This window comes from Cetorhinus maximus, unplaced genomic scaffold, assembly GCF_964194155.1.
Source record: "Cetorhinus maximus unplaced genomic scaffold, sCetMax3.hap1.1 HAP1_SCAFFOLD_786, whole genome shotgun sequence".
Lineage (NCBI taxonomy): Eukaryota > Metazoa > Chordata > Chondrichthyes > Lamniformes > Cetorhinidae > Cetorhinus > Cetorhinus maximus.
In genome coordinates, this window is record NW_027596728.1 from 118,925 (window position 1) to 136,569 (window position 17,645).

Genomic DNA, 17,645 nt, shown 5'->3' on the forward strand with positions numbered 1-17,645 from the left:
ATTTTTCTTTTCCCACCTATTTTTAAGTCTAGCGTTTTATCTCCACCTTTTAGCCTATTTCGACCCCTTCCCCCCACCCCACCCCCACTAGGGCTATCTGTACCTTGCTCGTCCTGCTTTCTACCCTTAATGTCACCATTAGCACATTTCTTAGCTAATATCACCACCGTCAACACCCCTTTGTCCTTTTGTCTATGACATCTTTGGCAATCTCTTCTTTGCCTCCACCTATCACTGGCCCTCTATCCAGCTCCACCTGTCCCACCCCCTTCTACCAGCTTATATTTCACCTCATTTCTATATTTCTTTAGTTCTGATGAAGAGTTATACGGACTCGAAACGTTAACTGTTCCTCTCTGCAGATGCTGTCAGACCTGCTGAGTTTTTCCAGCTATTTTTTTGTTTGAATAATCATACCTTGGGTGACATTCCACACTGCCTCTCCCAATCAGTGCCGGCTTTGCTTTTATCCCTACCTCTGTTGAGAGGAATGCTTCCTTGTGCTCCCCACCTGCCCAGTTTCCTGTGCTGCCCTGCACAGGCTCCAGGTCTGTTATCAGCTTTAACTTGTGAAGTTACAGTGACACCAAAACAATGAACATGCACAAGCACAGCAGGCTTCAAAGTATTTTATTGAGATTGCACCTTTATTCTAAATGATATTAAGCATATAAAATTAGTGTTCAGATGATTTAGTGTTTACAGGCTTAGTAAACCAGGGCTATTGTGGTAGGGAACATTACACAGGAGCAGAGAGGGGATGAGCTGGTGTAAAGTAAAACACAGAGATAGTACGAGCAGGTTCATAAACAGCCTCCTATCTCAGTCCAAACCTCGATCAGTGCCCCGGAAACATCTCCAGGAAAATCTGTGGAAAACACCGAAGCTGGACTAGAGAACCAGGAAAGGGCAGAGACAACATTAAACAAGTGATTCCTGACAGAATGGCTGCCTCCAGGGCTCAGGAGTTTACTCTGAGGGACAAAGACAAGGATTTGTGGCAATAATGTGACAAAGGCAGAACTCAGCTTTCAAAAACATCTCCTGGTCACAAATACACCTCCAACCACCACCCAAAAACCCCCCACCACGAAACCCCACCTCACAACCCCCCTACCCTAAAACTCCCCATCACTCCGAAACCCCCCCATATCCAAAACCCCAGCCCACCCCAGAATCCTCCCCTCACCCCGAAACTCACCCACCCTGAAACTCACCCCTCACACCGAAACCCCCCTCACCCCCAAACCCCCCTCACCTCAAGTACCCTCAGTCACCCCGAAAGCCCCCTTACCTCCCACACTTCAGATCCTTCTCGTGCCCAACCCTCCTCGACCCCCAACATCCAGCTCACCTCATCCCCAATACCCTCATTGCCCTCCCCATCTTCCCTCATATTCCTCCAGAATATCCCACATTCTCACACTCCCAACAGCTCATTTCACCATCAGACCAAATCCAATCTGCCATCGTGATGTCTACTCTCAATCCCTGGGATCAGTGTAACCAGCTGGAGTGAACTCTCTGTATGAACCAACCTTTACAACCTGCACTTACATCCTAACCAGTAACATTCACACATCGCCCATCATCATTAAGCATCACAGAAACTGTAAATGGAAACCTCACTCCCAATGTACAGAATCCCAATGGACCAAACTTTCTCCCACTCACTCCCAATGCACAGAATCCCAATGAACCAAACTTTCTCCCACTCACTCCCAATGTACAGAATCCCAATGAACCAAACTTTCTCCCACTCACTCCCAATGTACAGAATCCCAATGAATCAAACCTCCCACTCACTCCCAATGTACAGAATCCCAATGGACCAAACTTTCTCCACTCACTCCCAATGTACAGAATCCCAATGGAAAAAACTTTCTCCCACTCACTCCCAATGTACAGAATCCCAATGGACCAAACTTTCTCCCACTCACTCCCAATGCACAGAATCCCAATGAACCAAACTTTCTCCCACTCACTCCCAATGTACAGAATCCCAATGGACCAAACTTTCTCCCACTCACTCCCAATGTACAGAATCCCAATGAATCAAACCTCCCATTCACTCCCAATGCACAGAATCCCAATGGACCAAACTTTCTCCACTCACTCCCAATGTACAGAAACCCAATGGACCAAACTTTCTCCACTCACTCCCAATGTACAGAATCCCAATGGAAAAAACTTTCTCCCACTCACTCCCAATGCACAGAATCCCAATGAACCAAACTTTCTCCCACTCACTCCCAATGTACAGAATCCCAATGGACCAAACTTTCTCCCACTCACTCCCAATGTACAGAATCCCAATGAATCAAACCTCCCATTCACTCCCAATGCACAGAATCCCAATGGACCAAACTTTCTCCACTCACTCCCAATGTACAGAAACCCAATGGACCAAACTTTCTCCACTCACTCCCAATGTACAGAATCCCAATGGAAAAAACTTTCTCCCACTCACTCCCAATGTACAGAATCCCAATGAACCAAACTTTCTCCACTCACTCCCAATGTACAGAATCCCAATGAACCAAACTTTCTCCACTCACTCCCAATGTACAGAATCCCAATGAACCAAACTTTCTCCACTCACTCCCAATGTACAGAATCCCAATGAACCAAACTTTCTCCCACTCACTCCCAATGTACAGAATCCCAATGAACCAAACTTTCTCCCACTCACTCCCAATGTACAGAATCCCAATGAACCAAACTTTCTCCACTCACTCCAATGTACAGAATCCCAATGAACCAAACTTTCTCCACTCACTCCCAATGTACAGAATCCCAATGAACCAAACTTTCTCCACTCACTCCCAATGTACAGAATCCCAATGAACCAAACTTTCTCCCACTCACTCCCAATGTACAGAATCCCAATGAACTAAACTTTCTCCCACTCACTCCCAATGTACAGAATCCCAATGAACCAAACTTTCTCCACTCACTCCCAATGTACAGAATCCCAATGAACCAAACTTTCTCCACTCACTCCCAATGTACAGAATCTCAATGAACCAAACTTTCTCCCACTCACTCCCAATGTACAGAATCCCAATGAACCAAACTTTCTCCACTCACTCCCAATGTACAGAATCCCAATGGACCAAACTTTCTCCCACTCACTCCCAATGTACAGAATCCCAATGAACCAAACTTTCTCCCACTCACTCCCAATGTAGGGAATCCCAATGAACCAATTTCTTCATATTACAGATTGATTGACATCTAACTATCTGCTGAACCCCAGACTCCACAACTGTCCTTTTGATTGACCCAGCAGCCCAATCAATGTTTGTTTAAGGAATGTGTATGAAAAGGTGATGATGTAGTAAAGCTGGAGCTAGTAAGGAGATGGGTCCATTAGGTTCCTTGTTTTAGCCGAGTCCCTGCTTCACGGTTCCAGGGAGCTCTCACCTAAAACTACATTAAATCCCACAAAATCCCTGTCTCATTTCAACCATGTTCCAGATCCTGTGTCTCTACACATTCTGGAATGAAACAGAGTTTGCTCTGTAGATCCTGTCGAGGTGACCCTGGGTCCCGTGGAGAGGGACATGGAGCCAGATTTAGACTTGATTCATCTCAGGCACAGAGACTTTGAAGCGATACTGTGTCAGTCACCACAATGCCCCATGTCCCCTCTACTCCCAGGGCATTGCCGCACTAGCTGATGGCAACGACATCAGTAACACAGGTTGAGGCAGGATGTCAGTCAGTGATTGGCACGAATTTGGCAGACCCCAACGTAAAGGTCACTTTCGCTCCCACTACGCGGCTAGGTTACTGTAAATCTTCAGAATATTATTTTTATTTCAGGCCCCCATTGCCATGTTCGTTCCTCTTACAACTCAACTTCCAGCACAGTAACTGAATCCTGCTTCAGAACCTGCAGGTTCTACATGCAGCACCTTCCCCTCTCTGCCCTGCCATGAATAAAGGGATCCCACAGTGTGAGCTACAGGCTGGGCTGACAGTTCACTGCGGAATTACTGTGGGGCATTCAGCCCCCATCACTCTTACACCCAAAAACTCTGCAGACCAAGACATCTGTGCAAAATGCTCATCAACATTGTAAGTTCACAAGCACTGTTTGGTTATAAGGCACTCGATTGTGCCGTGGACTGGTGTAAATTCTACTGCTTTAAGGCACTGAAAGTACAAACTGACCCATCCCCAGCATCTAAAATCAAACGGGCATGAATCATCGCCTAAAGAGATATATACACTTAAGCAAACTCATCATGTATGAAACTAGGAGTAAACAGGCAAATGTGTTCCAACACCTCTCCTGGTTGCTCTCAAAACCAACCTTTATAATCACACCGTCAAACTGCTTCACTCAGTGACACCAAATACTTCAATTCTCAAGCATCATTGTTCTGGAGTTAACACTGTTCCTATATTTTGCCCATTGCTTCCTGTGGTTTCTGCATGGGGCAGGAACCCAGTGCAAGTTCTCTGGCACTTGCAGCTGCATAGGGCTTTCCCATTGTCCAGTTCGGTGCAGGCCAGAGGAAGTGGATGAAAGCTGTGTGTGTTCGCTGGCACAGCCACGCACACGCTACTCAACCTGACAGAAAGAGCCGGAAGAAGAGGCGGCGGTAGGACTGCTGTCCAGGTTGGAATCTGTTCCTGGCTCTGAGTAAATGTCTGAACTCTCTGACTGTAGACAAGGTGCTGAAATAATTCTGCAATCGGCTCTCAGAACGGCCTGTTAGAATTCAATCTTCGGCCTTTCAGTTCTTCAATGGCAGACCAGAGCCTGCCATTCTCCTCCAGCTGAAATTGCAACTGTGAATCAAACAAGACAGAGAGTAATCAGCAGACAGTCAGAAACGCCAACCACTCACAGCCTGACCGACCAGGGAATAGAGCCAGGAGTGAGCATCAAAATATCCAAAACCGTGACTGACACCGACACCGCGGAGACCGCGGCGGCACTGACCACAACACCGCGGAGACACTGACCCCAACACCGTGGAGACACTGACCCCAACACCGCGGAGACACTGACCCCGACACCGTGGAGACACTGACCCCTACACCGCGGAGACACTGACTCCGACACCGCGGAGACACCGACCCCAACACCGACACCGCGGAGACACCGACCCCAACACCGACACCGCGGAGACACCGACCCCAACACCGACACCGCGGAGACACTGACCCCAACACTGACACCGCGGAGACACTGACCCCGACACCGCGGAGACACTGACCCCAACACCGACACCGCGGAGACACTGACCCCGACACCTCGGAGACACTGACCCCTACACCGCGGAGACACTGACCCCGACACCGTGGAGACACTGACCCCTACACCGCGGAGACACTGACTCCGACACCGCGGAGACACCGACCCCAACACCGACACCGCGGAGACACCGACCCCAACACCGACACCGCGGAGACACTGACCCCAACACCGACACCGCGGAGACACTGACCCCGACACCGCGGAGACACTGACCCCAACACCGACACCGCGGAGACACTGACCCCAACACCGACACCGCGGAGACACTGACCCCGACACCGCAGAGACACTGACCCCAAAACCGCAGAGACACTGACTCCGACACCGACGAGACACCGACCCCGACACCGACGAGACACCGACCCCGACACCGCGGAGACACTGACCCCTACACCGCGGAGACACTGACACCGACACCGCGGAGACACTGACCCCGACACCGCGGAGACACTGACCCCTACACCGCGGAGACACTGACCCCTACACCGCGGAGACACTGACCCCGACACCGCGGAGACACTGACCCCGACACCGCGGAGACACTGACCCCGACACCGCGGAGACACTGACCCCGACACCGCAGAGACACTGACCCCTACACCGCGGAGACACTGACCCCGACACCGCGGAGACACTGACCCCGACACCGCGGAGACACTGACCCCGACACCGCAGAGACACTGACCCCTACACCGCGGAGACACTGACCCCAACACCGACACCGCGGAGACACTGACCCCAACACCGACACCGCGGAGACACTGACCCCGACACCGACACCGCGGAGACACTGACCCCGACACCGACACCGCGGAGACACTGACCCCTAAACCGCGGAGACACTGACTCCGACACCGCGGAGACACCGACCCCAACACCGACACCGCGGAGACACTGACCCCGACACCGTGGAGACACTGACCCCGACGCCGCGGAGACACTGACCCCAACACCGCGGAGATACCGACCCCAACACCGCGGAGATACCGACCCCAACACCGACACCGCGGCGACACTGACACTGACCCCGACACCGCGGAGACACCGACCTCAACACCGCGGCGACACTGACCCCAACACCGACACCGCGGCGACACTGACACTGACCCCGACACCACGAAGACACTGACCCCAACACCGCGGAGACACTGACCCCAACACCGCGGAGACACTGATCCCAACACCGACACCGCGGCGACACTGACACTGACCCCGACACCGCGGCGACACTGACCCCAACACCACGGAGACACTGACCCCGACACCGTGGAGACACTGACCCCGACACCGCGGAGACACTGACCCCGACACCGCGGAGACACTGACCTCAACACCGCGGTGACACTGACACTGACCCCAACACCGCGGTGACACTGACACTGACCCCGACACCACGGCGACACTGACCCCAACACCGACACCAACACCACGGAGACACTGACCCCAACACTGCAGAGACACTGACCCCAACACTGCAGAGACACTGACCCCAACACCGCAGAGACACTGACCCCAACACTGACACCAACACCACGGAGACACTGACTCCGACACCGCGGAGAAACTGACCCCAACACCGCGGAGACACCGACCCCAACACCGCGGAGACACCGACCCCAACACCGCGGAGACACCGACCCCAACACTGCAGAGACACTGACCCCAACACCGACACCACGGAGACACTGACCCCGACACTGCGGAGAAACTGACCCCAACACCGCGGAGACACCGACCCCAACACCGCGGAGACACCGACCCCAACACCGCGGAGACACCGACCCCAACACCGCGGAGACACCGACCCCAACACCGCGGAGACACCGACCCCAACACCGTGGAGACACTGACCCCGACACCGCGGAGACATCGACCCCGACACTGCGGAGACACTGACCCCATCACCGACACCGACGAGACACTGACCCTGACACTGACACCGCGGAGACACTGACCCCGACACCGACGAGACACTGACCCCGACACCGACACCGCGGAGACACTGACCTGTCTCTCCAAATAGTCAATCGTCTCCTCTTTCTTTGTCAGGTTTTCTTGTAACTGTCAAGAAAAACACAAAAATGAGGTTTCAGTGAGGGACACAAAACTGGAAAACATTCCGCAAGCCCCAGCAATACTACCCCCACCACTACCATTACCCCCAGCCTCAAGAGCCCTGCCCCCACCCTTCGCCTCCCACCCAGGTGACCCCTGCCCCCACTCCTGCCAATGTCTTCAGGGACCCTGGCCCCTTCCTCTGCCCTTGGTGACCCCGCACCTTCCATCTCTGCTCCCCCAGCCCCCCCGCATCCTTGGGGATCCCCACCCCTCCCTGGAAATCTCCCCTCCAAAACCCCGAGGATCTCCACCCGGTGACCCACCTGCGGCAATGTGGAGACTACCCCCAGCCTAGTGAACCCCCTCCCACCCCCAGTGAAGCACCCTGCCCCCCACAAACCACACCCCACTCTCTCTCTGTCTGTCTTCCATGCCAGGACTTTCCACCTAGAGAGGTGCAGAGGAGGCAGGGGTGAGACAGAGAGACGGACAGGGAGAGAGAGATTTTTACCATTTGAATTCTCACATATTTATTTCTGATTTGAAATATTAATGGGTGTCTGATATAAACATCCCATGTGATGTGAGTCATGTTTTGTAGCCTCTGTGCTCTTTTATGTTCATTTCTAAAGGTCAAAAAGTTGAAAATACACCACACAATCTTTACCCTTCTCAAGCACTAGACGATAAAGTGAAGATGAACCAGCTCCTTACCCGAGACATTGCTTCCACTTCCTTGCTCAGCCTCTGGATCATGGCGCTGAGCACTTCCCTCTCCTGCTGCTCGGTCTGCTGTTGAGTCTCACACTGAGTCAACATCTCCTGCAGCCTCCTCAACTCACCTTGCACATAACTGCACAGGCATGGTGACTTAACAAAACAGGCACAATCCTCCATCTCAGGACTTTTCACCTAGAGAGATGTACAGTAGGCAGGAGTGAGACAGAGAGACGGACAGACAAGCAGAGAGAGAGAGAGAGAGAGAGACAGAGTCAGAGTCAGAGTCAGAGTCAGAGTCAGAGTCAGAGTCAGGGCGACAGGCAGGGAGGGCGACAGGCAGGGAGGGCGACAGGCAGGGAGGGCGACAGGCAGGGAGGGCGACAGGCAGGGAGGGCGACAGGCAGGGAGGGCGACAGGCAGGGAGGGCGACAGGCAGGGAGGGCGACAGGCAGGGAGGGCGACAGGCAGGGAGGGCGACAGGCAGGGAGGGCGACAGGCAGGGAGGGCGACAGGCAGGGAGGGCGACAGGCAGGGAGGGCGACAGGCAGGGAGGGCGACAGGCAGGGAGGGCGACAGGCAGGGAGGGCGACAGGCAGGGAGGGCGACAGGCAGGGAGGGCGACAGGCAGGGAGGGCGACAGGCAGGGAGGGCGACAGGCAGGGAGGGCGACAGGCAGGGAGGGCGACAGGCAGGGAGGGCGACAGGCAGGGAGGGCGACAGGCAGGGAGGGCGACAGGCAGGGAGGGCGACAGGCAGGGAGGGCGACAGGCAGGGAGGGCGACAGGCAGGGAGGGCGACAGGCAGGGAGGGCGACAGGCAGGGAGGGCGACAGGCAGGGAGGGCGACAGGCAGGGAGGGCGACAGGCAGGGAGGGCGACAGAGAGAGAGAGTGACAGAGAGAGAGAGAGAGACAGGCAGACAGAAAGAGAGAGAGAGAGAGAGAGAGAGAGGCAGACAGAGAGAGAGAGAGAGAGAGGCAGACAGAGAGAGAGAGAGAGAGGCAGACAGAGAGAGAGAGAGAGGCAGACAGAGAGAGAGAGAGGCAGACAGAGAGAGAGAGAGACAGGCAGACAGAGAGAGAGAGAGACAGGCAGACAGAAAGAGAGAGAGAGAGAGAGAGGCAGACAGAGAGAGAGAGAGGCAGACAGAGAGAGAGAGAGAGAGAGGCAGACAGAGAGAGAGAGAGAGAGAGGCAGACAGAGAGAGAGAGAGAGAGAGGCAGACAGAGAGAGAGAGAGACAGGCAGACAGAGAGAGAGAGAGACAGGCAGACAGAAAGAGAGAGAGAGAGAGAGAGAGAGGCAGACAGAGAGAGAGAGAGAGAGGCAGACAGAGAGAGAGAGAGAGGGAGGCAGACAGAGAGAGAGAGAGAGAGAGAGGCAGACAGAGAGAGAGAGAGAGGCAGACAGAGAGAGAGAGAGAGAGAGGCAGACAGAGAGAGAGAGACAGACAGAGAGAGAGAGGCAGACAGAGAGAGAGAGAGAGAGAGAAGGAGAGAGAGAGAGAGAGAGGTAGGAAAAGAAATTAACAACAAATTGAATAACAAAAGTTGGTGTTCCACTCAGTAACTCAGCACAAACTGTGAAATGATCCTGCTTGTCTTAGTACGTTTACTGCTGGACCCTTAACAGGAAACTAAATTCACAGATGTTTTGACGAGACTGGTGTACCTTCTCAACCAGATGTACAAGTTCCTGCTGCATCACACCAAAGATGATCAAAGGAATTATTCTTGGTGTCCTGACCTCCTCGTTCTTTGGCAGGCCCTCAGAATCGAGCGTAACTTGCTTCCACTCTGGTTCCAATGGGCTCTGAGATGGCAGGTAAGTTCAATACACGATCTGCAGATTGTGCCACATGTGGGGCAGGTGATGCAGAGTGTGGTGCCTGGAGGTTTGTGCATTCTCTCTGATGCCTTGACTTCTCCTCTACGCATTGTCTCGATGTGTTCAGTGCCTTCACAAATAAACCTTCTCCATTTGTAACTTCTCTACTCAGAACTCGGTCCTGGTAGAATCTCCCAGGGGGACAATGGAAACACATTCAGGTTGACCTCAAAGCTTCTCTGAAGAGGTCAAACATCCTGCCACAAACACCATGGGAAACCCTGGCTTGTGACCGACCAAAATGCAGAAATGGCCTGGCCAATTTTTATCCCTCAACTAATATATGTGGGATCTTGCTGTGCAAAGATATGAAACTTGTAAATGTTGATGTTCAAAGAGACTTGGGTGCTCATACAAGGAACAGAAAGTTAGCATGCAGGTACAGCAAGCAATCAGGAAGGCAAATTGCATGTTGGCCTTGACTGCAAAGGGATTGAAGGACAAGAATAAAGAAGTCTTGCTCCAGTTGCACAGGGTTTTGGTGAGACACATCTGGAATACTGTGTGCAGTTTTGGTCTCCACATTTAAGAAAGGATATACTTGCATTGGAGATGGCACAGCGAAGGTTCACTAAATTGGTCCCTGGGATGAGGGGGTTGTCCTATGATGAGAGGCTGAGTAAACTGGGTCTATATTCTCTGGAGTTTAGAAGAATGAGAGGCGATCTCATTGAAACCTCCAAGATTCACAGGGTAGATACTGAGAGATTGTTTCCACTGGTCGGAGAATCTAAAACACGGGGGCACAGTCTCAGGATAAGGGGCCGATTATTTCAGACTGAGATGAGGAGAAATTTCTTCATTCAAAGGGCTGAGTCTTTGGAATTCTCTACCCCAGAGGGTTGTGGTTGCTCCATCGTTGAATACGTTTAAGACTGGGACAGACAGATTTTAGGTGTCTCAGGGAGTTAAGGGATACGGGGAGTGGGTAGGAAAATGGAGTTGAAGCCCAAGACCAGCCATGATGGTATAGAATGCAGAGCAGGCTCAATGGGCCGAATGGTCTTCTCCTGCTCCTGTTTCTTATGTCCTTGTGTTTCTGAGATGTGAAAGGTGCTTTGTTTCATGCACACTCCCTGTGGACAGCACAAAATAATTGAATCTTCTTGTTTCTCCTACTCCTTCCTACACCCTGAAACTCTCTCTTTTAAACTGCTCTTTCGCAGCACCCCAAACTGCAACGCTCCCCTCACTCTTACAACCCATGTCACCGCCCCCAATCATTTCTGCCCGTCCTTGGAACAAAATCACTCCTAAATCCCAGTGGCTGCTGCCACGGAGTCATTAATAAATGGACCTTACACACAGGGTGAGCTGTGTGCCTGGACTGTTTGGAACGAGTTGTCTCTGGGCTGGAACTGTTCCCCTTGTTCCCAGCTGAGTAACTGGATATGTTACTTACCGTGGGCAGCTTCCTCTCCTCCAATTCACCTGGTTGAATCACTACGGTTTTCATTTCTTTAAGCTTCTCGTATGGAATCGTTTCCTGACAGGAAAAGGTCAGCAGCTTGTCTCCAGGAGTTTCTGGGATGGGGATAAACTCAGCATTCTCCAGCTCCTGGAAAACCAACAGGACACCACCATTAAATAAGCATCGAGAGATCAGGGACACATTCATCTGCCCACGCATCCTCTGACACCATGTATACGCATGCATGTGTGCCAACCCCCCCACCACACACACACACACACAGGCAGAGACACACACACACACAGGCAGAGACACACACACACACACACAGACAGAGACACACACACACAGGCAGACACACACACACACAGGCAGAGACACACACACACACACACACAGACAGAGACACACACACACAGGCAGACACACACACACACAGGCAGAGACACACACACACACACACAGGCAGAGACACACACACACACAGGCAGAGACACACACACAGGCAGAGAGACACACACACACACAGGCAGATACACACACACACACAGGCAGAGACACACACACAGGCAGAGACACACACACAGGCAGAGACACACACACACACAGGCAGAGACACACACACACACAGGCAGAGACACACACACACACAGGCAGAGACACACACACAGGCAGAGACACACACACAGGCAGAGACACACACACACACACACAGGCAGACACACACAGGCAGACACACACACACACAGGCAGAGACACACACACACACAGGCAGAGAGACACACACACAGGCAGAGACGCACAGACAAACGCAGGCATATACACGGGAACACACACACGCATGCATGCACAGGCACACACACAACACGGTATGCACCCAGGCCACCAGTATGCATTCACTTTTCTGGAAGATGTTGGAACCTCTCCCCTGTTTCAACCCTCTGCCATGGAGTTCCCAGATTCTGATGTTTGTCACTCACACCTTGCTCACATATGAACTCACACCGTCTCCCACACAAATTCAGCCAAATCCCAGGAAACCCACCGCTACATCATGGTCCTTCCCCCTCATAGCAACCATTGGTGCCTGGGCAGCTGGTCAAACAGATCAACAGCCCCCGCACACACCATTCCCCATGTACGCACCATTCCCCATGCACGCATCATTCCCCATGTACGCACCATTCCCCATGTACGCACCATTCCCCATGCATGCACCATTCCCCATGCACGCACCATTCCCCATGTACGCACCATTCCCCATGCACGCACCATTCCCCATGTACGCACCATTCCCCATGTACGCACCATTCCCCATGCATGCACCATTCCCCATGCACGCACCATTCCCCATGTACGCACCATTCCCCATGCACGCACCATTCCCCATGCACGCACCATTCCCCATGCACACACCATTCCCTTCAAACACCTAGACACCCCACTCTGCACACATGAGCACACATGTCATTCACAGGCAGAATCACCCAACCCAGGCCCGGAGGGGAATGGACAAGGTAAATAGTGAGAAACTATTCCCACTCAAGAGAGCTTCCTGAGGGGGTGGTAGAGACAGGTTTGATCGAGGTATTCAAAAGGGAATTGGATAGCTACCTGGAAAGAGAGGATGTGCAATGTTATGGGGATAAAGCAGGGGAGTGGGACTAGGTGGAATGCTCTTTCAGAGAACCAGTGCAGACTCGATGGGCCAAATGGCCTCCTTCTGCATTGTAAAGATTCTTTGCACGCTGCACCCAGGAAATCCAAACACCAGCTACCGAGGAAGGAGTGTGGCGCTAGGTAAATTGCTCTAACAAACAGCTGGCACAGACACAGCAGGCGAAATGGCCCACGTAGCCCAATACAAAACAATTGTCAAAACATTTTTCATGACCATGGCTGACTGGGCCAACATTTATTGCCCATCCCTAATTGCCCCTTGAGAAGGTGGTGGTAAGCTGCCTTCTTGAACCGCTGCAGTCCATGTGGTGTAAATACGCCCACAGTGCTGTTAGGGAGGGAGTTCCAGGATTCTGATTCAGCGACAGTGGAGGAGCTGTACCCACAATGCCCACACACACAAATAGGGTACCCAAATGGGGTACACACACACACCCATCCCTACACACACCCCTACACACGCACACACCCATCCCTACACACACACACCCATCCCTACACACACCCCTACACACACACACCCATCCCTACGCACACCCCTACACACACACACACCCATCCCTACGCACACCCCTACACACGCACACACCCATCCCTACACACACACACCCATCCCTACACCCACACACCCATCCCTACACACACCCCTACACACACATACCCATCCCTACACACACCCCTACACACGCGCACACCCATCCCTACACACACCCCTACACACGCACACACCCATCCCTACACACACCCCTACACACGCACACACCCATCCCTACACACACACACCCATCCCTACACACACACACCCATCCCTACACACACACCTACACACGCACACACCCATCCCTACACACACACACACCCATCCCTACACACACCCCTACACACACACACACCCATCCCTACACACACTCCTACACACGCACACACCCATCCCTACACACACACACACCCATCCCTACACACACCCCTACACACACACACCCATCCCTACACATGCACACACCCATCCCTACACACACCCCTACACATGCACACACCCATCCCTACACACACCCATCCCTACACACACCCATCCCTACACACGCACACACCCATCCCTACACACGCACACACCCATCCCTACACACGCACACACCCATCCCTACACACGCACACACCCATCCCTACACACGCACACACCCATCCCTACACACGCACACACCCATCCCTACACACGCACACACCCATCCCTACACACGCACACACCCATCCCTACACACGCACACACCCATCCCTACACACGCACACACCCATCCCTACACACGCACACACCCATCCCTACACACGCACACACCCATCCCTACACACGCACACACCCATCCCTACACACACCCCTACACAGGCACACACCCATCCCCACACACACCTCTACACACACCCATCCCTACACACACATCCATCCCTACACACGCACACACCCATCCCTACACACACTACACACAAACACACCCATCCCTACACACCCCCCTACACACGCACACACCCATCCCTACACACACACACACACCCATCCCTACACGCACCCCTACACATGCACACACCCATCCCTACACACGCACACATCCATCCCTACACACACCCATCCGTACACACACCCATCCGTACACACACCCATCCCTACACACACCCATCCCTACACACACCCATCCCTACACACACCCATCCCTACACACACCCATCCCTACACACCCATCCCTACACACCCCTACACACGCACACATCCCTACACACACCCCTACACACGCACACACCCATCTACACACATCCCTACACATGCACACATCCATCCCTACACACACCCCCACACATCCATCCCTACACACACCCCTACACATGCACCATCCATCCCTACACACACACCCCTACACCCCCACAGACACACAGTCACCCCTACACACACACACCCACCCCCACCCGTGCGCACACACACCCACCCTCCCCTACACACACACACCCACCCTCCCCTACACACACACACACCCACCCACACACTTCCCTGCACACACACCCACACCTACACGCACATCCCTACAGACGCACAGCCACTCCTACAAACACACACACACACAAATAGATACACAGCCACACACCCGCCTACACACACACACAGTAACCCCTAAACACACAGGCACATGCGCACACCCACCGCTACACACATACCCACCCCTACCCGTACGCACGCACACACACCATCCCTCCCCTAAACACACACCCACACCCACCCACCCCTACACACACGCACATACACACCCCCTCCACCCCTACTGATGCACCTACACACATGGCGAGACTCAATGGACAGTGATCACTGCAGGAATACTAACCCCAGCAAACTCTGGTGATTCTCCTGTTGCCCAGCTAAAGTGAACAGGCTCAGCAAAGAGCTGATGTTAAACATGGAGCTTTCCTCTACACTCCCTTTTCCCATGCACTGAAATTTCAACCCATTCCTATTGTGAGTGATCACCTGTAAAAGCCACTCGGGACAGGAGCTCTCTGTGAGATTACTGGAAGACTTGAGTGGATTTAACGTTCCAATTCCTCGCTTGTCCTCCGCTGTTCTTTTCATGCCGTTTTGTCCATCATCATCCTGCTCATTTCTGGAATCATCCTCCACTGTCGAGCTCTGTGGAACTGGACAGACACCAGGAGGGTCAGGTACAAAGAGCAGTGTGGATAGAGGACAGCAAACAACCAGCAGCAAATACACTGATCTCAACATAAAATACCCTATCCCCAACACACACACACTCATTCTCTTGTGTGCGCGCTCTCTCTCTCCCTCTCGCGCGCACGCTCTCTCTCTCTCCCTCTCGCGCGCTCTCTCTCCCTCTCGCGCGCATGCTCTCTCTCTCTCCCTCCCTCTCGCGCGCTCTCTCCCTCTCGCGCGCTCTCTCTCCCTCTCGCGCGCTCTCTCTCCCTCTCGCGCGCTCTCTCTCCCTCTCGCGCGCTCTCTCTCCCTCTCGCGCGCTCTCTCTCCCTCTCGCGCGCTCTCTCCCCCTCTCGCGCGCTCTCTCCCCCTCTCGCGCGCTCTCTCTCCCTCTCGCGCGCTCTCTCTCCCTCTCGCGCGCTCTCTCTCCCTCTCGCGCGCTCTCTCTCCCTCTCGCGCGCTCTCTCTCCCTCTCGCGCGCTCTCTCTCCCTCTCGCGCGCTCTCTCTCCCTCTCGCGCGCTCTCTCTCCCTCTCGCGCGCTCTCTCTCCCTCTCGCGCGCTCTCTCTCCCTCTCGCGCGCTCTCTCTCCCTCTCGCGCGCTCTCCCTCTCTCTCGCGCGCTCTCTCTCCCTCTCGCGCACGCTCTCTCCCTCTCGCGCACGCTCTCTCCCTCTCGCGTACGCTCTCTCTCTCCTTTGCATACCAAACAGCGTAAGCAGCAAATGATAGACAGAGCTAAGTGATTCCACAACCAATGGATCAGATCTAAGCTCTGCAGTCCTACCACATCCAGTCGTGAATGGTGGTGGACAATTGAACAACACAGTGGCAGAGGAGACTCCACAAATATCCCCAACCACAATGATGGAGGAGCCCAGCACATCAGTGCAAAAGATAAGGCTGAAGCATTCGCAACAATCTTCGGCCAGAAGTGCCGAGTGGATGATCCATCTTGGCCTCCTCTGGAGGTCCCCAGCATCACAGATGCCAGTCTTCAGCCAATTCGATTCACTCCACATGATATCAAGAAACAGCTGAAGGCACTGGATACTGCAAAGGCTATGGGCCCTGACAATATTCCGGCAATAGTACTGAAGGTTTGTGCTCCAGAACTTGCTGCGCCCCTAGCCAAGTTGTTCCAGTACAGCTACAACACGGGCATCTACCCGGTTACGTGGGAAATTGCCCAGGTATGTCCTGTACACAAAAAGCAAGACAAATCCAACCCGGCCAATTACCGCCCCATCAGTCTACTCTCCATCATCAGTAAAGTAATGGAAGGGGTCATCAACAGTGCTATCAAGCAGCACTTACTTAGCAATAACCTGCTCATTGATGCCCAGTTTGGGTTCCGCCAGGGCCACTCAGCTCCTGACCTCATTACAGCCTTGGTTCAAACATGGACAAAAGAGTTGAACCCCCGAGGTGAGGTGAGAGTGACTGCCCTCAACATCAAGGCAGCATTTGATCGAGTGTGGCATCAAGGAGCCCTAGCAAAACTGGAGTCAATGGGAATCAGGGGGAAAACTCTCCGCTGGTTGGAGTCATACCTAGCACAAAGGACGATGGTTGTGGTTGTTGGAGGTCAATCATCTCAGTTCCAGGACATCACTGCAGGAGTTCCTCAGGGTAGTGTCCTCGGCCCAATCATCTTCAGCTGCTTCATCAATGACCTTCCTTCCATCATAAGGTCAGAAGTGGGGATGTTCGCTGATGATTGCACAATGTTCAGCACCATTCGCGACTCCTCACATACTGAAGCAGTTCATGTCCAAATGCAGCAAGACCTGGACAATATCCAGGCTTGGGCTGACAAGTGGCAAGTAACATTCACACCACACAAGTGTCAGGGAATGACCATCTCCAACAAGAGAGAATCCAACCATCACCCCTTGATGTACAATGGCATTACCATCACTGAATCCCC

At 53.3% G+C, this 17,645-nt stretch overlaps 1 protein-coding gene across 1 annotated transcript in view; it reads right to left on the minus strand.

The window, feature by feature from the left end:
• Nucleotides 1-4,304: 4,304 nt before the first annotated feature.
• LOC144674747 (serine/threonine-protein kinase Nek9-like) overlaps nt 4,305-17,645 on the minus strand; it is a 45,000-nt gene continuing 31,659 nt past the window's right edge. Inside the window, exons 12-16 of the mRNA XM_078535966.1 lie at nt 15,536-15,702; nt 11,341-11,496; nt 8,048-8,245; nt 7,283-7,336; nt 4,305-4,803 (exon numbers count right to left, since the gene is read on the minus strand). Of these exons, the coding sequence (XP_078392092.1) occupies nt 4,714-4,803; nt 7,283-7,336; nt 8,048-8,245; nt 11,341-11,496; nt 15,536-15,702 (665 nt within the window). The 3' untranslated portion in view covers nt 4,305-4,713. The remainder of the gene's footprint in view (nt 4,804-7,282; nt 7,337-8,047; nt 8,246-11,340; nt 11,497-15,535; nt 15,703-17,645) is intronic.